Source organism: Hemicordylus capensis, chromosome 5 (assembly GCF_027244095.1).
Source record: "Hemicordylus capensis ecotype Gifberg chromosome 5, rHemCap1.1.pri, whole genome shotgun sequence".
Lineage (NCBI taxonomy): Eukaryota > Metazoa > Chordata > Lepidosauria > Squamata > Cordylidae > Hemicordylus > Hemicordylus capensis.
In genome coordinates, this window is record NC_069661.1 from 90012439 (window position 1) to 90034538 (window position 22100).

At 45.2% G+C, this 22100-nt stretch overlaps 1 protein-coding gene across 2 annotated transcripts in view; it reads right to left on the reverse strand.

Annotated features, from left to right (window-relative positions):
* Positions 1–5046, reverse strand: part of LOC128327910 (uncharacterized) — a 33840-nt gene extending 28794 nt beyond the window's left edge. For both annotated transcript variants that reach the window (XM_053257242.1, XM_053257241.1), the window contains exon 1: positions 4192–5046. In XM_053257242.1, coding sequence (XP_053113217.1) covers positions 4192–4618 — 427 coding nt within the window. In that variant the 5' untranslated portion in view covers positions 4619–5046. The remainder of the gene's footprint in view (positions 1–4191) is intronic.
* Between the last annotated feature and the right edge of the window lie 17054 nt (positions 5047–22100).

A 22100-nucleotide genomic window follows, 5' to 3' on the forward strand; every position in this document is an offset into this window, starting at 1 on the left:
TCATATGCATTTCAGACACTTAGTGATGTCCTAAGCAGTTGGTTGTGGGTTCAAACAACACACACATGCAATTTTACTGGAAACAATGAAAAAGATTGAATTTACACAGATCACAGCAGGAATATAAGAAAATAAGGCTTGCTTTGCTGGGTCAGATCAGGAGCCATCTAGTCAAGCATAATCTATCTCACAGGGTTGTTCTGGTGATAAACATAACCATGGACACCACTCTGGGCTTCTCAGAAAAAGAATGGATTATAAATGTACAAATAAAATAAATAAAATTTCTAAGATTGAAACATACACAGATGTCTGGGTGCTATGGTACCAAGGCATAGTTCTGAGCCAAGACATGCTTGGAGTTGGAATGTACACGAAACAGGTTTTGCATTCCATTTTGAACTTGAAACGGAACACAGATGGCCAGAACGTTTCATCGGAACAGAGGCCGAACTGGCTATTTCAACGAAAGGAAACTCAAAATGTTTCAAGTGTTTTGGCCATAGGGAACCATGGGAAACTAACTGTCTAAAACTAACTAACTAAGGCTAACTGTCTAAAAAGAAACACAAGGCAGACACCAACAATAGCCATGGAAGTGATGCTGTGCTGGAGTTGAATAGGGCCTGTTGCTCTTCCCCTGCGTAATATTGAGAAGCACCACTTTGAAGGAGATCTCTTTGCTGAGTTAACTCCTTGCTGAGTTAATAAGGGTTAGCAGGACTGGCTTCTGAAAGGACCAGGGGTGGAGCTACCATTGGACGAACAGGTTCAAAGTACCCAGGCCATGCCCAATCAGGGGCCACACCTCGCAGCCCCGACACCCCCCCCCGTGTCTGACGTCAGATGGGGTGCTGGTTTAGCTCTCAAGCGGGGGCTGTGCGGCCCCCATTCAGAAGTTAAATGGCCGCTGAATTCGCGACACAGCCAGGAGCAGCTCTTCCCTGCTGTTAAGGCAGGGAAGAGCTGCTCCTGGCTGCACTGTGAATGCAGTGCCAGCCTAAGTAGCTCCTGAAGGGGCCGCGCGGCCCCTTCAGGAGTTAAATGTGCTGCGGCGCAGCCAGGAACAGCTCTTTGCGGCGTGGCCAGGAGCGGCTCTTCCCTGCCTTGTGGCTCCGTTTGGGAGTCAAACCACACCCCCGCGTCTCACATAAGATGTGGGGGTGTGGCTAGCCCCACGTCTGTCATCAGATGCGGGGGGTGGAGCGAGTGGGGCCGCAGCCACTCACAGGCCGCCAGCGGTCAGGCTCCGCGTCTGGAAAGCACAGCTCAATTATTCAAGAGTAATGATGATCTACTTAGTTTTTCTTAACAGGGAATTCCACTCAGAGTTATGATATAACCTTATTCCTCCATTCATGACAGAAGGGTATTCAGAACCTCTAACAAATGCAGCAGATTTTCAAAATCAAATGCCCCACTGGAAAAAAATTGTTATTTTGTTGCTCAGTACTGGTTAGAATCATTTCGTAGCTTGGAACACTCCAGTCACAATGCTCAGATATTGTGAGCATTACAGTATTGTCTTGTTGCATAGTCTGAGAGATCACGAATGCCTTCATAGCAACAGAGGTCCTTAAATGAAGTTCTCTCTGTCAGAGCAGACTGCTGTGTCATAGCACTCTTGGCATCCTTGACTCTGACAGATGGAGAGGCATTGAAGTTGAGATGACAAGAGCCTGTTATGAATTATTATGCAGTGCATTAAAAAAAAGGTTCTGCATGCATATGCATTTTGGGTTTATTCTCTTTCTCTCTCTCTCTCTCTCTCTCTCTCTCTCTCTCTCTCTCTCTCATGCTTCCTACCATTTAGAGAAGTGTTATTCGAGGAGGGTTACCCTTTTTTTTAACGTAATATGTCTTCATTTGCAGCACTAGATAAATGCAGCCATATAACTACTTCCCCCCAAAACTGGGAATCATTCTGTTGGTTTCAGTTTTGCTTAACTGAAAACACTTGCATTTTCATAGCTTTCCCAGTGTTCCTCTAGACAAGCATTGATTTGTGCTCCCACTGGATCGTACAGTTTCATAGATAGATCCCTTTTGGTGGCTTGAGAATCCCTCCAGGAAGCTTCTTCACATGTCCCCCTTCAGGGCCCACTCACGAACGTACACTTTTGAAACCAGACAAAGGAGATCTTGGTCATGACTACAGCCCTGAGCGGTAGCATTGGGCTCTGACCCTGAGGCGTGGGGAGCAGTTCATGCAGAAGAGCCAGGCCCAAACTCAATCACTTACTTGAGTTTGAAAGCTAGGAAACCCCAGAACTAGAGAAACCTAAACCAGCAGGCACTAAGCCCAAGCTCCCCAATGAATTAGTCTTTTGTACCACATGTTCCTCCAAGCATGTATATTAGTGCCAGCAATGGTCCAAGAGGAAGCTGGTAGAGTGGAAGTGCAACTGCCCCTTTAAATCTCTGCTATGCTCTCCAGGCAGGGAGGCAAGAACTGGAGAGGTAGTCTGAGCTAGGAGTTATTTAAGACCTCATTTGACCTCTGGGCCAGGGTTGTTGCTAGGGGAGAAAGGGCTCATGTTCACCCCTCTCCCTGGTGGCCCCTCAGTTAGGGAGATAATGCAGAAAATAGGGAGGGGTGGAGCTGGGGGGGCCCCAGGAGCTGGGGGGGCCCCAGGAGCTGGGGAGCCCAGGTTCTTTGAACCCATCTGCTCAGTTATAGCTACATCCCTGCCTCTGGCCCTTGCTCATTCGGAACTGTCCAGGGCCTTGATTGTGGAGCAGGACAGGTTGCCCTTTAAGGTTTGCTTGGGGGCTATGCAACTTAGAAGCTAAGGAAGGGCCCTGATGAGAAAGAGGCAGAAGAGTTTTTGCTTCCTAATTTAACAAAAGGTGTTTAGAAAAAAGGAATTTATAATAAGTGCTTACAAAACCATTTAAACTAATAAAAATGAACAGAACAAAATTAGAACATTTTGAGAAACGTGGCTGCCAATACGTTTCCGGGCAAAATACAAGGTGGTGGTTGTTACCTATAAAGCCTTAAACAGCTCGGGCCCTGGGTATTTAAGAGAACAACTTCTTCACCATGAGCCCCACTGCCTGTTAAGATCATCTGGAGAGGTTCATCTGTGGCTGCTTCCAGCTTGTTTGGCAGCTACTCAGGAACAGGCCTTCTCTGCTCCTGGACTTTGGAATGTGGTCCCTGTTTGAAATAAGAGCTTCACCATCTCTGGCAACTTTTAAAAAGTGAGATTGAATCCAGACAAGATGGAGGTAATGTTGGTCAGTAGGAGAGCCAATCAGGATGAGGAAATTTTACTGGTTCTGGATGGGGTTGCAATCCCCTTGAAGGAGCAAGTACGGCGCTTGGGGAGTATTACTGGACTCGGCTCTGCTTTTGGAGGCTCAGGTGGAGGCGGTGGCCAGGGGTGCCTTTGCTTCGGTTAGTGTGCCAGCTACGTCCCTTTCTTGAGAAGGCAGATCTGGCCACAGTTGCCCATGCCTTAGTCACATCACGGCTGGATTATTGTAACACACTCTACATGGGGCTGCCCTTGAAAAATATCTGGAAACCACAGCTAGTACAAAATGCGGCAGCCAGGGTTTTGTCTGGAGCTGCCTAGTGGGAGCATATCACTTCCCTTCAGCAAACCAAGAGCTGCACTGGCTACCAGTTTGTTTCTGGGTCCAATTTAAGGTGCTGTTTTTGACCTTTAAAGTCCTTAATGGTTTGGGCCCGGGATACCAGATTTTGATGTAAACCACCCTGAGCTAATTTTGAAAGGGTGGTATATAAATCAAATCAATTAATTAATAAAATAACAGGAAGAGGCTGTAGATCAGTGGTAGAGCACATGTTTTGAAGCAGAAATTAGGGATGTGCACAAACAGAGGTTCGTGTACTTGTTCAGTGCCACAGGGAGGGGAATGGGGAGCTACCACCCTCTCAATTACCTTGCCCTGCCAGCCCTGGAACACTGGCCCAAGGCCGCACACTCGACCAGACCTGCTCCACCACCCCTAACTGGCCAGGCATAGGGTTAGCCACCCCAGTAGGAGACCCTGTCCCCCAAGGTTGGAAACCAGGTGCCCATCCAGGGACAGGACCCCATCCACCCCAAGCAGGGACCGGCCAGGGTAAGGTAGGCCACTGGCCGGTACCGCTGGCAGGTGTAGTCGCAGTGGGTGTAGATGCTGGTGTAGGTGCGGGTGTAGTTGCGATGGGCTCACCCAGTACCACCGGCTCAGCAGGTTCCAAAGGAATCGGATCCGCAGGCACAGGAGCATCAGGTACCACCGGCGAAGGAGAAGGCGACATCGGCACCGGAACCACCGGAACATCAGGACTCGCAGGTAGACCCGGGCCAGGCAGGCCCCCATTCCTCAACGCACCGAGCCTGTCAGAAATAGACCTCAATAACTGTGCACGTGTCACCCCTTGGGTGCGCTTAGGCACCCTCCCTGGCAACCCTGAAGGACCACCCCCTTCATCCGAAGGCACGGCCCTGGCCTTCTCCAAGGCCTCCATCCTGCCTATTAACCCCTGAATCACTACCATCTCCTCATCCTCCCCTTCCGACGAAGAAGGAGACTGCACGGGCTGCTTAGGCTGGCGAATAGGCTTTCCCCCTTTCTTTCCTTTCGCCTTCTTGGGCATATCTGCCACCTCTACGCTTCCCCTATAAATCCACAGTTTAATATTCTATTCCTGTCTTCTTCTTCTTTTAATCAGAGCACTTCTACCCAAACCCCAACAGGATCTTTAAAAATTCCTGCTGGGGTGGCGCTAATCCCAAGAACCTGCGTGCAGCATCGACATGTGGGTTCTTGGGACAAGTGCCGCGACATCAGGAAGCTGCATGTGGTGGTGGAGAGCAGTTAAGGACTTGCTCTCCTTTTTAAAAAAAGATCCTGCTCCCCACTCCCCTCCCCGTGGCACCGAACTGGTCCAGATGTTGTCTGAACCAGTTTGGCACCAAACCAGTGCACATCCCTAGCAGAAATTCCTCAGGTTCAAACTCTAGCATCAACAGATAGTGCACATCCCTATCAACAGATAGGTCTGGGAAAGATCCTTGTCGGAAATCCTGGAGAGTTCCTATGTTAGTATAGTCAGTATAATACAGCTTCATAAATTCACAATATTTTCATTTAACATGAAAAATATTTATTCTTAATGACAGGCTTTGATACAAATTAACTTTTGTTCCTCCTGTTATTAAGTGTGTAAAACGCACAAAGCTCAGAATGGAGTTTTGAAATAAAAATGAACAAGGTAGCAATTTTCATGTATAAGAATCTACCTTTTCAAACATAAAACCCAGGGGAACCATTAGGCATGGACCTGGGGGCCCAGGTCCATGCGTCCACTCTCCTAGAGGGTCTCATGATGTTCCCCAAGGGAAAAGAGAATTTTGCAAATTAATTTTACAAATGCACTCTGGCCCAGTTCTGTGGGTTTGTGGTGAATGATCAAGAAGATGTAAGGATCATTTGGGGGTTGTATGGTCTCCCCACCCCCATGCACTATGGCCCAGACCTGTGGGTTTGTGGTGAAATGTATATATTCATAGATGCTTATTTTATTTTTGTGGGGTGGGAGGCATAAACTCATTAGGTCCAGGGTCCAAAATTACCTAGCTGCACCTCTAATAAAACCTGGCATGTAGACAGCAAGCACATTCTGAGTTATGTTATGTTCACTTTGGAACTCTCTGCTTTCCTTGAATTCTTTCCAGGCAACTGGAATATTGTCATGAAAAAAGGGTTTTGATGTTTTGTTTTGATGTTGAGTTTTCCAAATTAAAAATAGGTAATTTGTCAATCAAAATATTAGTCTTTTTCATGAAAAGCCCAAAGAACAAACTTTTTAATTTGTTATTTCTAAGCTTCTGTTGAAGAATATTATCTACAGGTGGGACTTTCCATTGACATTGATATTGATATTCTAAAGGTAAATGCAACACATGTTCATACTTTCAAGAGAAGCAATTTATTTTGGAACATAGAGATACTGATGTTACAGATAAGAAAAATGGTGATATTCGTGAGTATATAATCAGAAAACAGAATGTTTTCCTAGTGATATCTGGGATGGGGGTTTCATGCATAAATGATAAGGATTTTTTTCCTGCTTCAGTTGCTTTGAACGTGATATGACTTGATTTCTTGTACAAGATAGATCTTGATTGATCTATCTCAGCTTTGTTTGTGGATTTTTAAAAAGAAATATTTTTGAAATGTCTGCTTACACTATTACTTTTATTTGTATAGCTGTGATTTACACCTTTTACTAGTTTAGCTGTGATTCTTCAGCATTCCTTAAGGAGGTCCTAGAAATGACTAGAGACACTAACATATAAATAGTGGGCAGAATCCAGACTAGTTAGTCATGACTAAGCACTATGGAAAACAATGAGACAAGTTAATCATCACTAATTTGGTCTGGATACTGCCCAATGTCAGAAAGAGTTTATAAAATCGATTGGATAAGAGAAAAGGGTGTTTGAGTTCAAATGGGACCCGAACCAGAATGGATCAGTTTGGTTTTGCCCCCCCATTGATCCGCCCCCCCCATTTGATTAGGTTTGGGGGGTTCATCAAACAGGTTCGTCAAGCCTGACCTGACCATGCAGGGTCCCACTGCACATGCACGGCGGCCTCCAAAACGGCCACCATGCCAGGAAGTAGGCCCAGAAAGGGCCAAAGGCAGCCCGAACGAGGTGATTTTTACATAAAGGAAATCTGGTGGATGGAGGAGGAATCTCCGCAGACTCCCCCCCCCCCCGCCACTTCAGAGAAGCCCCCCGGAGGAGGTAAGTTAAAAAAAGAATTTGTTTTAAATGGCTTGATAAACCCCCATACTGGGTGGGGTGCTTGGTCTGGTGTCAAACCAAATCAGGGGTGGTTCAGCTCAACCCTGAACCTGTTTTCACACTCCTACTAGAACTTGCAGATCATCTGCCTTCTCATCATCAGCATAGCTCAGTTTACTGATGTTTTCCCCTCCAACTTTAAAACCGCACTCATCTTCTTCCAATCCAGCTGACCTCAGTATATGTTCAGCATATAAGTTGAATAAATAAGGAGAAAGTATACAGCCTTGTCTTACTCCTTTGCTGATCTGGAACCAGTCTGTTTCACCATGTTCTTTCTAGATGGTGGCTTCCTGTCCTGTGTATAGGTTTCTCATGAGAACAGTGAGATGTTCTGGGACGCCCATTTTCCTAAGGAAATTCCACAACTTGACATGTTCGACACAATCGAAGGCCTTTCTGTAGTCAATGAAGCACATATTGACTTCTTTCTAGTATTCTTTGGCTTTCTCAATTATCCAGTGTGCATCAGCAATGATGTGTCTTTTTCCTCGGCCTTTTCTGAAACCAGATTGAACATCCAGCATTTCCCTTTCCACATAGGGCTCTAATCTGCATCGGATGATCCTGGGCATTATTTTGCTAGCATGTGAAATTAAGGATATTGTGCGATGATTTGTACAATCTGTTAAGTCTCCTTCCTTTGGCATGGGTATGTAGACTGACCTCTTCCAGTCTCTGGGCCAATGTGACCAAATTTGCTGGAATGGTTTGGTTAGAGCCTTGACTGATTCTTCTGTTGCCTGCCATATTTCTATAGCTATTCCATCAATTTCTGTAGCCTTCCTAATGGCTGGAGTGCTGATCTAACTTTATCTTCCTGTATTAGAGGTTCTTGCAAGTAGGGAATATCTTCTAGAGTATCATGGATGTTGATGGTAGGGATGTGCATGAAACTGTTCGGAGGCCCTTTTCCAGGCCTCTGAACAGGTTCGAACACTGGCCGGTTCAAAGGTTTGGCAGGGGTGCCACCGGCACTGGAGTTTTGTAAAATGCCTCAGGGCGGCAGTGTAGCTTCCTGCCACCCTTTCTCCTTTTTAGGCTGGAAGTGGCTAGAAGTACTGGGAGCACGTGCACACACATCAGGATCACATATGTGCCTGGCATGTGCCTGGCGCACTTCCAGCCGAAGAAGGAGAAGGGGCAGCAGGGAGGTATACTACTGCCCCGAGGCAGTTTACAAAACTCCAGTGCCTGTGGGGGGAAAGCAGGAGAGGGGTAAGTGTACCCTCCCCGCCCTTAAAGTCCTACCTTCCACCCCTTTGAGCCACCCCTGACCAATTCCGTGCACATCCCTAGTTGATGACGCTGCTGTATAGATTTTCATTATACTCCTTCCATCTCTGTTTGTCTTCTCTGAATCAGTTATCATCCGTCCTTTGGCATACCAATGGAGGCTGGAACCTCCTTCTGAGTTCAGAGATCCTTTGGAAAACTTTCCTTGTTTTTCTGTGTCTATTTTTGTCCTCAAGGTCTTTACAGATGTCATTGTAGTACTGCTCCTTGTCTCTTCTAACAGCTTTCTGAAATTCCCTATTAAGTTCCTTCATGAGGTCTTTATCTTTCTTGACTTTGGCTTCTCTCTCTTCTTGGCAATTTCTACAGCTACATCAAGCACGAGTAAAGCAATATCTTTTCTATAAACTTGATTTGGTGACAGTTTAATAAACATCAATGTCCTTCATTGTTAAAAATAAATATCCCTAAGCATCTCTCCTATTGGTAACAGCCATCTATATCTATCTATCTATCTATCTATCTATCTATCTATCTATCTATCTATCTATCTATCTATCTATCTATATATGTCGCCCTACTCTTATAGGACTCAGGGCAGACCACCATCTCAATCCCATTTGCAAGGGAAGTAATTTTAAGTTGAAGCTGTATTCATTCCAGTCTTTTTATCAAGCCCTGTTCTTCTCCCTCCATATTATTTATTAGGACTGTGTCATGTTTTGAGGGCCTATTCAGGTTCAGCCCACCTTGACCCCCTTTGTCCCACAGATGAAGCCCCATCTGTGGGTGACAAAGTGGGAGTGAAACAACACAAAGAGAGTCAGATACATCAGCCCCTCAAAGCTCTGCTTCAGTCCCTGAAAACTATTTACCAGGACCAGCAGGGGCCAGAAGAAAGGCCTATACTCTTCCTCTTCAATCCCTGCCACAAAGAAGCAAGAAGCAAGCAGCCACCTTCCCCAGCTCAACTTTTAAAATGATGGGTTCCCCCCACCTTTCTTATGGAGTCTATGAAATGGCACGAGTGCTTCTAGGATTTGTTGCCTTTTCTGAGGCTAATTCCATAGAGAGTGAAGAGGGATGATGAAGAGGGATGGCAGCCTTTTCTCCTGGCCCCCATCAGTCCTGGTAGTTATCTAGCTATCTCACACACCGAGGGGGTATCTGCCCAGGATCTGCAGACTGAGAAAGATAACTGTGTAAGCTGAAGGGGCCGAACTTGCAATCAACACAGCACTGAAAAAATTAGTATGGAAATATTTATTATTTATTTTATTTTATTTATTTAACATATTTTTATACCTCCCAAAGCTTACATCTCTGGGTGGTTTACAACACAGCAAACAACCAACAACAGAAAAAGTTAAAACATTAGTTAAAATAAATAACAGAAGAATTAAAACATTAGTTTAAAATTAGAGAAAAAGTTAAAGCATTACAACAATTTAAAATTTTCGAACAATATTTTAAAACCATGTTAAAACTATTAAAACAATATTTAATTAAAACCCTGGGTGAATAGTTGTGTCTTTAAAGAATTTTTAAAAGTTGTCATAGATGGGAAGGCTCTTATTACAGTAGGGAGCACAATCCAAAGCTTTGGGGCAGCTCCGAAGGCCCGTCCCTGAGTAGCCATCAGATTAGCCGGTGGCAGCTGCAGACAGACCTCTCCTCATGATCTCAATGGGCGGTGAAGTTCATGACGAAGAAGACGTTCTCTTAAATGCCCAGGGCCCAAGCCATTTAGGGTTTTATAGGTTATAACCAGCACCTTGTATTTGGCCCAGAAACTTATCGGCAGCCAGTGTAGTTCTTTCAATATGGGAGTATCATGGTCTTTCCGAGATGACCCAGAGACCAACTTGGTTGCTGCATTTTGAACCAATTGTAGTTTCTGGACAACATACAAGGGCAGCCTCACATAGAACACATTACAGTAATCCAGTCTGGAGGTTACTAGCATATGTAATACTGTTCTGAGGTTGTTTATCTCAAGAAATGGACACAGCTGACGTATCAGCCATGGCTGATAGAAGGCATTTTTGGCCACTGCCTCAACCTGGGACACCAGGAAGAGGCTTGGATCCAGAAGCACCCCCAGATTGCATACCGGTTCCTTCTGGAGAAGTGTGACCCCATCCAGAACAGGCAGATCAAACTCATCTCCCAAGTTTCAACTCCACACAATGAGTACCTCCGTCTTATCTAGATCCAGTCTCAGTTTGTTATCCCTCATCCCGCCTATTACCACTTCCAGGCAGGCATTTAGGGAGGTTATGCCCTCTCCTGATTATGTTAACATGGCGAAGTAGATTTGGATGTCATCAGCATACTGATAGCACCCTGCACCAAATCTGATGATCTCTCCCAGCAGTTTTATGTAGATGTTAAACAACATCGGAGACAATACTGAGCCCTGAGGTACAGCATACAAAAATTCAGATTTTGAAGAATTGTCTCCAAGGGACACCATCTGGAACCTTCCTGAGAGATAGGAGTGGAGCAACCGCAAAGCAGTGCCCCCCACTCCCAACCCCCTCAGACGCTCCAGAAGGATACTATGGTTGATAGTACTGAAAGTCTCCGAGAGGTCCAAAAGGACCAACATAGTCACACTTCCTCTGTCAATTCCCAATTGGAGATTATCCATCCAGCTGACCAAGGCAGTCTCCACCCCATAGCCCACCCAAATGCCAGTTTGAAATGGGTCTAGATAATCAGTTTCATCCAAGACTGCCTGGAGTTGGGAGGCCACCACCCTCTCAATTACCTTGCCCAGCCACAGAAGGCTGGAGACAGGCCTGTAGTTGCTCGACTCTGAGGGATTCAAGGTAGGCTTCTTCAGAAGTGGTCTAATAATTGCTTCCAAAAGAAAGGATAGGAATGAATTCTCTGATCCCTCTCTTCAGTACCATAAATTGCAATCTATTCTTCATTCTACCATATTATGATATGGTAGAAATTATTAGGAGATGTTCAATGATATTATAGAGATCATCTGGATAGGTCTGTATTACATGGTTGTATTTATGATACTACACTATTCAGACACTGTATGTGAGTGCAGCTCTCTGTATACATGTACATCTTTTCAGGCTGGTTCAGATGAATGCCAGACAGCACACATGATTAGGCTGGGGACATGCCTGCCCTGACATCAGCAGAAGACATCTAAAGGCACTCTCAGCAGATCTCTTTATCTCATGGGGAGAGTAATCTGAATCGCCTCTCTACACTCACTCCAAAAGCTTGTTTAAAGAGGAATGACCTCTCACAGAATTCAAGAGTACCCCAACAGTGCATTGGGACATCCTCCAATGACATCAGAGTAGGTATGCACTTGGCACATTCCAGTCTTTTGCATGTGCTGGTTGGCATTCTTCTGAGCCAGTCCTTTGTATGAATGACTGTAACCCCTGCTGTATGGCTGTAATGACTGTAACCCCTGCTAACTTGGCAAAGAGGCACCTTTTAACATGGTGATGCTCTTTATTGAGCAGGGGGAGAGTAACTGGCCCTATCCACCCCCAGCACAGTTCTTCCAGTGACTGTTGCTGGTGTCTATCTTATGTTTCTTTTTAGAATGTGAGCCCTTTGGGGACAGGGTGCCATCTTATTTGTTTGTTATTTCTCTGTGTCCTGAGAAATCACCCTGAGCCATATTTGGAAGGGCGGTATAGAAATCGAATAAACAACAAACAACAACATGTCTTACTTATAGAGTGAACCTGGGTAAAAAAACCCTCAAATGCACGATATGGATGTGGAGTGTAACCGTGTGTGTGTTGAACTTGTCTGAATAACTATATATGCATACAGATCTGTACATGTATAAATTGTGCCCAGATGGTACATAGGTTGAACATAACACATGAACAGGGCTTTGGTGTGCAGCAAGTCCATTTCGCTTCCTTGGTGCCCATTTCAGCTGAAGTTTGTCTTAGGACAGTTTATATCTCTTTTCTGTTTGTATGCCCGCCCCCCGCCCCCGCTTTATTTTGCTGTTAATGGCCCACTAAACATTCCTTTACTAACTTAAAACTACTTCCATTATATTATTTCAGCTCTTAACATTTTTGGCCTGGTCAGATGCATTAAGCATAGGGCATTTTCATAGACCATTCTCACAAAATATAGTAGTTTGGCCTTAAAAAGAACAGAAATATCCTTTAACCTTTTAATAAAGGTTAGATTTTAGGCAGCTTTTAAAGCTTTAAAGTTTTAATTGATTTGAATGTTTTATTTATTTGTATTGTTTTATTATTGTGAACCGCCCCGAGACTTTGGTTTGGGGCAGTATAAAAATCAAATAAATAAATAAATAAATAAATAAATAAAATGATCATGATTTTGTACATTGGCATTCAAGAAAAAAGCAGCTTGTATAATGGATATATTTGTTTACTGACTTGCTTGTTCATCTTACTCTAAAATGGATTTGCCCAAACGTATAAACTCACCATCACATGATAAAGCACTTTATGGGCTACTCTTATCTCTGATATAGCACAACATAGGAAAATTCTTGGTTAAGCATTTATAGCCATGTGGTCCTGGCCTGCCCTCTGTGATCAGCCAAGGGGGCCATTTGACAGGACCCAACACTGAGTTGTGCTTGCTGAAGACCAGGGGTGGCGCTCTAATAGCGCAGACCGGATCAAGGAACCCATTGTGCCCTCAGTTGGGGTGCTGCTGAGCTCCTGCTGCAGCCAGTCACTGCCAGCCACCTCCATCAGTGGCTGGCCAAGCTCTGGCCATCCTCCTTCCATCAGCCAGGGCCCAGCTGATGAAAGGAAGATGGATGGAGCTGTGTGAGTGGGGTGTGCATATGTTCTGCCTCTGGGCTGGGGCTGCAGAGAGAGGGGAGGCTGCCTATGTAGTGAACATGGATCCACTCACCCCTCGCTACGACCCTGCTGGAGACAACAGAAAGGGCCTTATCCATGTAGGCTACCCATCTCTACCCAGCAAAGAATATAGAATTTCCTGCCTCAAGAAGTTCAACTTGCCCCTTCTTTGATGATCTTCAGACCAAACCTTTTTATTTGTATTACTATCTATATTACTATATTCCCTTATTCCTCATTGCCTTGTTTTTTTCCTTAGTATTTAACCTGTCTCTGCTGTTGTCCTCTTTTTATGAGATCACTGTTTCTGTGTGTGTGTGTGTGTGTGTGTGTGTGCGCGTGTGTGTGCATGTCTCCCTCCAATAAATTTTGTGTTTTACAGTTGAATACAAACCAAACTTATAAGACATGGAGAGGGTGTTTAAGGGGCCCTGATTGCAGAAAATTCAGAGTGTTTCCCTTCATTTGTTTGTATTTGTTTCTTTTGGTTCACTCTTTATGAAACACGAGGCTTTTCTCAATAAGCTAGGACTGAGAGGCTAGGATGCCTGGAAGCTGGGTAGGGCCCATACTGGCGCTTCCTCAAACACCTGTTTCTAGATCTCTGAACTGCTGAATCACTCTAACATTTATTTATTTATTATTTAATACATTTCTATACTGCCCTAAACTCAAGTTCTCTGGGCGGTTTACAAAACAATAAAAACAGCTAATAAAAGATTAAACCATTTCAACAATTAAAATTAAAAAGTTAAAACTATCAGAACACAGTTAAAACAATGAGGTGGGTCTCATGATCAGTGAGACCTGCTTTTGCCAGGAGAGCGGGTTGTCTCCCTGCAGACAATCCCGGCAGGACCCCTTGTTAGCCACATGGGCCACCCACACGATTGCCAGCTCTGTGACGGAGCTGGCGGGGGCTGGGGAGCTCGGGGGCCACATGGGCCCCGGAAGCCCCAGTATGCACTGCGCGAGCACACAGGGCATACTGGGAAGACCCCCGGAGCCGGGAGGCAGCTTTTTGCCTCCCCTCCGGGGGTCTCCTTGTGAATAGCCGTGCCGCGGAGCCGCGCCGCAGCTACTCACGATTGGAAAGCCCAGGTTTGTGGAGCGCTCACTCTGCAAACCCGGGCTAAGGGGAGGGCTAAAAAAGCGGGCTAGCCGCTTGTAAGTCACCAGGCTCGCCTGCGAGCCCAGTGGTTTACACGATCAGCCAAAATCGGGCTAGGCTCTCCTAGCCCAATATTGGCTGATCATGAGAATAGCCCCAATGTCTAATTAAAAGCCTGAGTGAACAAATGCATTTTGACTGCCCTTTTAAAAGTTGTAAGAGATGGGGAGGCTCTTATTTCAGCAGGAAGTATGTTCCAAAGCCTCAGAGCAGCAATGGAGAAGGCCCATCTCCGAGTAGCCACCAGACAAGCCGGGGGAAACTGCAGACGAATGATGATCTCAATGGGCGGTGTGGTTCATAGCAAAGAAGACGTTCTCTTACATTTTTAATCCCTTCACTAAGTTTCTCCCAGAATTTTTTTTTTTTTTTGTCCTTAAAGAATAAAACTAGCTCACCTGACCCTCCACAATGCATTATGGCTCACTTGTAAGAGAACATGAATGCAATGTTCATTCCCAAATTACCATGGAACTGGCTACTGTTCCAGCTATTGTGTTCATACTGTTAAAAAGGAAAAGCAGATTTTCAACTACTATACTTTTAAGGTACATTTATTTTTGTCTTGGCTGTTCCCACATCCTATTTCAGCTTTTCTTCCTGCACATTTCTTTTGCTTTCACATCTGCATCCAGTTCTCCTGACAAAAATGAAAAATCTCTCTCCAAAATGTGATATAAACTTCCAGATAAGGCGTTTTGTGGTCATAAAACATATCCAACTCAAGAGCTAGTGTTTTCAAGCTCAACAAAATAAAATCTCTCTTCCAAAGACTCACTGCTTTCCCCCCATCTTTGGACATTTTAGATTTGTTATTGGTAATTTATGAAGCAGCCACTTGAGTTGAGAACATACAGCAGGATTAAGCAACTGAATATTTAAATGTACTCACAAGAATATGAATCAGTCTGAAAGGTGAACATTTCAAGCCAAGGTTTAAAAATAGGACTGTTTCCACACAAATAGAACAGCAGATTGTTCTGTTCTTCAGTGTGCATTTACTGTTAATAGGACAGCACAGCTCTATATACACCTTCATTTTTATTTCAGGCCGAAAATAATTATTCTAGAGTGGTATAGGGGAAGATATTTAGAAATATATGGTCTCCTAAAAAACCTTTTGATTGCAAAAATATTTGCCTTTCTTCAGTCCTTCTTAGTGCCACTGTTTTCTCTCTCTGTTCCTGCTTCAGTTCCATTTTTCCCCTCTTCTTGTTACTAGTTCTTTCTTCTTCCTGTATTAGTCACATGGGTGATAGCCTATTGGAAATCATGTTATGGATAGATGACATCAGAATGCTTTTTACATATCTGATTTGGCTATATGATTAAGTTAATGTGTGTGTGTGTGTGTGTGTGTGTGTGTGTGTGTGTGTAATTATTTAAAAATTATTAACATTATTAAAAAATGATTTTTTTTAGAGGAAGTAATTTTTAGAAGAAGAAGTTTTTGACACTGCTGGAAATATGTCCCCCAAATAGTGAACAGTTTAAATTCAGCCCTAAACCTAGGGCAGTGTTCTTCATTGCAAGGGCTGGGAGCTAGTGATGACTCCTGTCAACCCCGCATGTGGCTCTCTGATAATTTGTTTATTAGACATGCAAGTTTTGGCTGAAACAGAATACTGCATACAACCCTCATGTAACGATGTGGAGGTGACCATTCCCACCATTCAGTGTTGTGCTTTGTCCAGCACTGGGGTCCATAAAGGGAAATTGAGTTCTCTTGAGCCCTAATGCCATTTGGAAGGATTGCACAGAGCACAGGGAAGTGTAGTCCTTTCCAGTCCTTCACCCACAGAGCTTTATGGGGAAAGTGCTGGGAAGAACTACACTTCCCAGATGTTATTGAGTCTCAATAGGCCTACGCTTCCCTTGAAGGGCTCTCCCTGCAATTCTGGGGAAAGCACAGAACTGGGTAAAGGTCAGTGTGGTAGGAAATGGCTCTTGCATTATTTGCAAAACTCCACCCACCCACCCCTCGCCCACACACAGAGTAGAAAACTAGTGGAAATCAATGCCCTAGGTCATTATCAGAAGTCCAGCAGGGCTTAGCTTGGAATGGGGAATAGTTTAAAGTAGCCAATTAATTCAGAGCCAAGTAAAATCAATCCCAAGGCAAGCACATGCCAGATTGATCTCAAATGAATTCATCCATAACTAGCAATAACTTAAGCATTGACTATCATTATGATATAATGCTTTTCAGTTTGGATGTTGTGAACCATTTCCATGAGACCCTGGATTTCTGAATAGCTACAAACCTTATGCAGAAGTTACGAAATCACCCTGTTGTAGCTGTGTACAGTAGGGTGCATGAGGAGGAAGGGGGATCCCAACCTCTGCCGTGTCAATCAGCAGCACACCCCACCACTCACATTTACAATGGGGCTTGTCTGAAGAGGGAAGAGCCATAAGCATGATGGAGAGCACTTCCATGATTGCAAGACTGGATTGATCCAAAGTATTTTTTCTTATATTTTTGAAAAATCAAAAATAGGAATGCTACTATATAAAGCACTAAAGCTACAGTAAGAAACTAACAGCTGTGCCTAATTCCAATTAATTAGATGCTGAAACTCTGCAAATGCATTCAATAATTTCAAATAGATATTTGATTTTGACCATGAACGGATGGATGTTATCTTGGAAGATATGAGAAAAACGTGGGAAGAAAAATCTATTCCATTTAATTGGCTCTCATGGACACAGACGTTATAGCTATATCAGTCAGGAAAATCTCAATTTGCAGTTTAACCCAGGAATATATTATATGTGCCACCCTTATGTTAACCTTATAACATTTGCATCAGAATACTGCAGATACTGCTATTATATGTTATGCAAAATGGCATTATACAGAGGGGCAAAATAAATGGTGAGGTTGTTCTCATGCACAGCCTAACTCAAGCCCAACCTAGGTTAGACTGTGTGTGAGAACTGTGGGGATCGGGCCAAACACCAGCAGGGCAGTGCCCCCTAGCCCAGCTTTTTAGCCCGGCCGTTAGCCAAGGTTAAGAGGGAAAGCACTCCCTTAACCCCGTCTTGCTGCTTGTGTGCGAGCTCAGGCTGCTTCCAGCCTGGCTGCACACAGAGATGGGTGCAAAGTGCGCCTGTCTCCTGGGGGAATCCCCAAGTGCACAGTGCTCAGTGCATTCTGGGATTCCCGGATTGGGATGTGTTGTCCTAGCATCTGGAGCTCTGCACTATGGCACGCAGTGCATCTAGTCTGGGAGTGCATTCCATGTTCCCAGGAACCTGAAAATGCTTGTCTGTGTGTGTATGGGGTGGGGGGAGCCATGATTGTGAGGGGCCCCAAACTGGATTAGAACAATAGTGTTGGGCAAGAGGTTGCAAGGTTATGTAACTCCTTCCCCAACGTTGCTGCTCTAATCCAATTAGGGGGTCCAATATAGATACTTTTCTGCGAAAATAAATATATCAGGAGATATACCTAATATTAGTTTAGACTAAAGCCTTTTCCAGTAAAGAAATGGCTGCTTGGGAAATGTAGGCTGCACAAATTATGACCCATTACTAGTGACAAGGACATATTCTACCAACTAGGCATGTGCTAGCTGGCTCAGTTCGAGCAAGACCTGACATTGAGCCAGCCCGATTTGGGTTGTTTGAGTTCTAATCGGACCAGCCCCCAGTTCTAAGAACCAGTTTGCAGACTGGGCTCAAGTATACTTGTAAAGGGGGCATCCCTAATCAGTAACTTAAAAGTGCTGGGGGGGTAGCGAGAGAAAGTGGCCTCCGTACATTTCGTGTGGAGGCAGTGAGGTGCAATTGGAGACATAGAAAGAGGTGGAAGGCAGCAGCGGTGACACAAATGGCCTCTGTGGATGTGCAAACGGGTGGATTAATCTTTTGGCCGCCTATAGACAGCCCAAACTCTGTTTTTACCCACTGTGTAGCGGTGGAAGCTCTGTCTGCCTCCTACCATCACAAGAGGTGAGGTCGGGCACTGGAGGACAGCAGTGAAAGAGGTCCTCCCTCAAGCCCAGCTTACTTGCAAATTACTCAGAGTGGATGATTTCATGCCTCTGCGCATGCACATGTCTGTGCAGAGGCCCAAAATCACCTGCTCTGTGTCATTTGCGAGTAAGCCAGGCTTGAGGGAGGACCACTTTCACCGCCGTCCTCCAGTGCCCGACCTCACCTCCTGTCCTGTGATGGTTTAGGAGGCAGGCGGAGCCTCCACCACTACACAGCAGCATTTTTAAAGGTTGAGGGAAAAGGGGAAAAAGAATTAAGTTTCCCCTCTAGATGCTGCTCCCCAAGATTTGCCGCCATAGGCAGCTACCTATATTGCCTATGTGGTAATCCGCCATTGTGTGCAAAGGTCATGAAAATATGACCTCGGTGCATATTTGGAAGCCCCAATCGGACTGCAGCTGACTTGAGCTTTCATTTGGGAGGCCAATGTGGGACTTAAAAAGCCCCACTCCCCCCCCCCCCCCCCGCGCCTTTAGGTTACTGATTAGAGATGCCCACTTTAATTGTAAAGAGTTAGGGTTATGATATACTTTACAAATATAATAATATACTTTACAAGTATACCCAAGTGGCCCACGAACCGGTTCGGCCCACTTGATGGCCAGACCGGGCTGGACCCAGTTAGGCTGAACCCAAAGCTGGGCCGAGTCAGCTCCAATCTGGTTTGGATTTGAGCCAAACCTGCCAAACCAGTTCTGTGCACATCCCTACTGCCAACCATGAATGACAGTTGAACATAGGAACAGCCCTGCTGGATCAGGCCCAAGGCCCATCTAGTCCAGCATCCTGTTTCACACAGTGGCCCACCAGATGCCTCTAAGAAGCCCATAGGCAAGAGGTGAGGGCATTCCTATTCTCTTGCTGTTGCTCCCCTGCCATTGGTATTCAGCGGCATCGTGCCTTTGAGGTTGGAGGTGGCCTATAGTCACCAGACTAGTAGCCATTGATAGACCTGTCCTCTGTGAATTTGTGTAATCCCCTTTTAATGCCATCCAAGCTGGTAGCCATCACCACATCCTGTGGCAGAGAATTCTATAGATTAATTACATGTTGTGTGAAAAAGTACTTCCTTTGGTTGGTCCTAAAATTTCCAGTCTTCAGTTTCTGGGAATCTGGTTCCTGTGTTGTGAGAGAAGGAGAAAATTTTCTTTGTAAACTTTCATCACCCCATGCATAATTTTATACACCTCTATAATGTCTCCCCATAGTCACCTCTTTTCCAAACTAAAAGCTCCAGATACTGTAGCCATGCCTCATGAGGAAGCTGCTCCAGGCCCCTGATCATCTTGGTTGCCCTGTTCTGCACCTTTTTGAGTTTTACAGTGTCCTTCTTAAGTTACAGTGACCAAAACTGCACATAGTATTCCAAATGTGGCCGCAACATAGATTTGTATTAGAGCATCATAACATTAGCATTTTTATATTCAATTGCCTTCCTAATGATCCTGAGCATGGAACTTGCCTTTTTTCACAGCTGCTGTACACTGAATAGACACTTTCAACAAGTGTCCATCCACCACAACCTCACCTGTCCACTATGACCTCAAGATCTCTTCTCTTGGTCAGTCACGGACAGCTCAGACCGCATCAGCATATATGTGAAGTTGGGGGGTTTTGTCCCAATGTGCATCACTTTACACTTGCTTCCATTGAACCGCATTTGCCATTTTGTTCCCTACTCATCCATAATGATTCTGTGGAGGACTCCGGTCCTTCTAGGTTTTCTAGCTTGTTGGATTTTATCCCATCTGTAATATACAGTGCTACTCCCTCAATCCTCCCCTCCCTGTCCTTTTTGTAGAGTTTGTACCCAGGAATAATAGTGTCTGTGTTTTCATTAGCAGCCAAACACCCCGACTTACCCATCTTGGTTCACAGGCTTCTGGCATTGGTTTATAAACACCTATACTCTGAGTCTCTTTCCTGGGGTTGGCATGTGCTATCTCCCTTACTGTCACTTAATCTTTGTGACCAGTTGTCATGCATTTCCATCTGCTCTACTACTGGTTCTACTCTGTCCTTTTTTTGCTTCATCTGAAAGCTTTGCACCCTTGCATCTTAGGGGATTTTGCTTGCTCAACCAGATACCACCCAGTTCATGTCAGCAATCCCCCAGACATCATTTTAAAAGCTGCTCTGCGGCCTTTATTATTTTAAGCACCAGCAGTCTGGTTCCATCTTGGTTCAAGTTGGGCCCGTGCCTTTCGTACAGGCGTTGCTTGCCACAAAATGTATCCCAGTGCCTAACAAATCAAAATCCCTCCTCTCTGCACCACCATCTTGTCCATGCATTGAGACCCTTCAGCTCCGCCTGTCTTGCTGACTCTGCACATGGAACAGGTAGCACTTTGGAGAATGCTACCCTAGAGGTCCTGGACTAGTATGCTATCTAGCAGCATAAATTTGGTCACCAGTACCTCCTGAGTGCATTTCCAAACATGGTTGGTGCCGACATGCACCACAACAGCTGGCTCCTCCCCAATACTGCCGACCAGCCTATCTAGACCCTGTGTGACATCCTTAACCTTCGCACCAGGCAGACAAGTCACCATGCGGTCTACACATGGGTCACAGACCCATCTCTCTATACCTCCAATGATCAAATTGCCCATTAAAAATTCTGAGGTGTGAATTCTCATTCTATCATAGCAAATGAGATTTTTTTCAATTAAACAACTCTCATGACCCCACTTTCACTTTTTCACACTTTCCTTTACTATGAATAATATGAGGAAGTAATCAATTTAGCACACTTCACCTTATGAAGACAAACCTCATGCAAATAAATTCACCATAATTCACCCCTCTGCCCAATCACTCTTAAATTGGGGATGGGTGGTAGCCTCCACCCATTAGGCACTATCTACCAGCCCACCCCACTCCTTTGGGGCAGATCCACTTTCTGCCCCCAATCTGCCCCAAAGACCCCAAACTTCAAAAATTCTCAAAAAATCAGCCCTCTGCCCAATCCCCCTGAAATTGGGGTGGTAGCCTCCACCCATTAGGCACTACCACCCCACCCCACTATTTTGGGGCAGATCCACTTTCTGCCCCCAAACTGCCCCAAAGTCACTAAAACTTCAAAAATTCTCAAAAAATCAGCCCTTTGTCCAAACCCCATGAAATTGGGGTGGTAGCCTCCACCCATCAGGCACTACCACCCCACCCCACTATTCTGCCCCAGGTCCCACTTTCTGCCCCAATCTGCCCCAATCTGCCCCAAAGACATGAAATTTTCAGAAATTTACCAAAAATCAGCCCTTTGCCCAATCCCCCTGAAATTGGGGTGGTAGCCTGCACCCATTAGGCACTACCACCCCACCCCACTCCTTTTGCCCAGATCCCATGCTATGCCCCCGAACTGCCCCAAAGTCACTAAAACTTTAAAAATTCACCAAAAATCAGGATTTTGCCCAATCCCCCTGAAGTTGGGGTGGTAGACTCTACCCATTGGGCACTACCACCCCACCCCAAAATTTTGCCCCTGGACCCCTTTTTACCCCCCCGAATCGATTCGGATTCAGATTCGGATTAAATCCAAATCCGAACCGAATCAAGGGTGATTCGGGTGACCCAGATTCGGGCACAAAACAGAACAGGGGTGATTCAGTTCGGGTCCGAGCCGAATCACCCGAAATCCCGAATTGCACACCCCTAGTCCTCCTTCCCCAAGACCTCCATTCTCTATGACAGCAAAGGAGCTGTCAGCTTGGGAGTGGGATGCCTCTAGCACATCCTTGAGGATCTCACACACATACCTCTCTGAGCTTCTTCAGGGAATGAACTCGTTGGCTTCGAGGGAATGAACTTGTTCCCTGAGTTCCAGGAGACCTTTGCCCCAGTCGCACACCCAAGACTCCTAGGGGTGTCCACGGAACCAGCTGACCTGGATAAGTTTGAGTCCAGACCAGACTCGAACCGGACTGGGCCAATTCGGTCCAGCATCATGCGAAAACCACCGCCCGCCCGGTTCAGTTCGATCCAGGGGAGTTCGTGAACATTTTT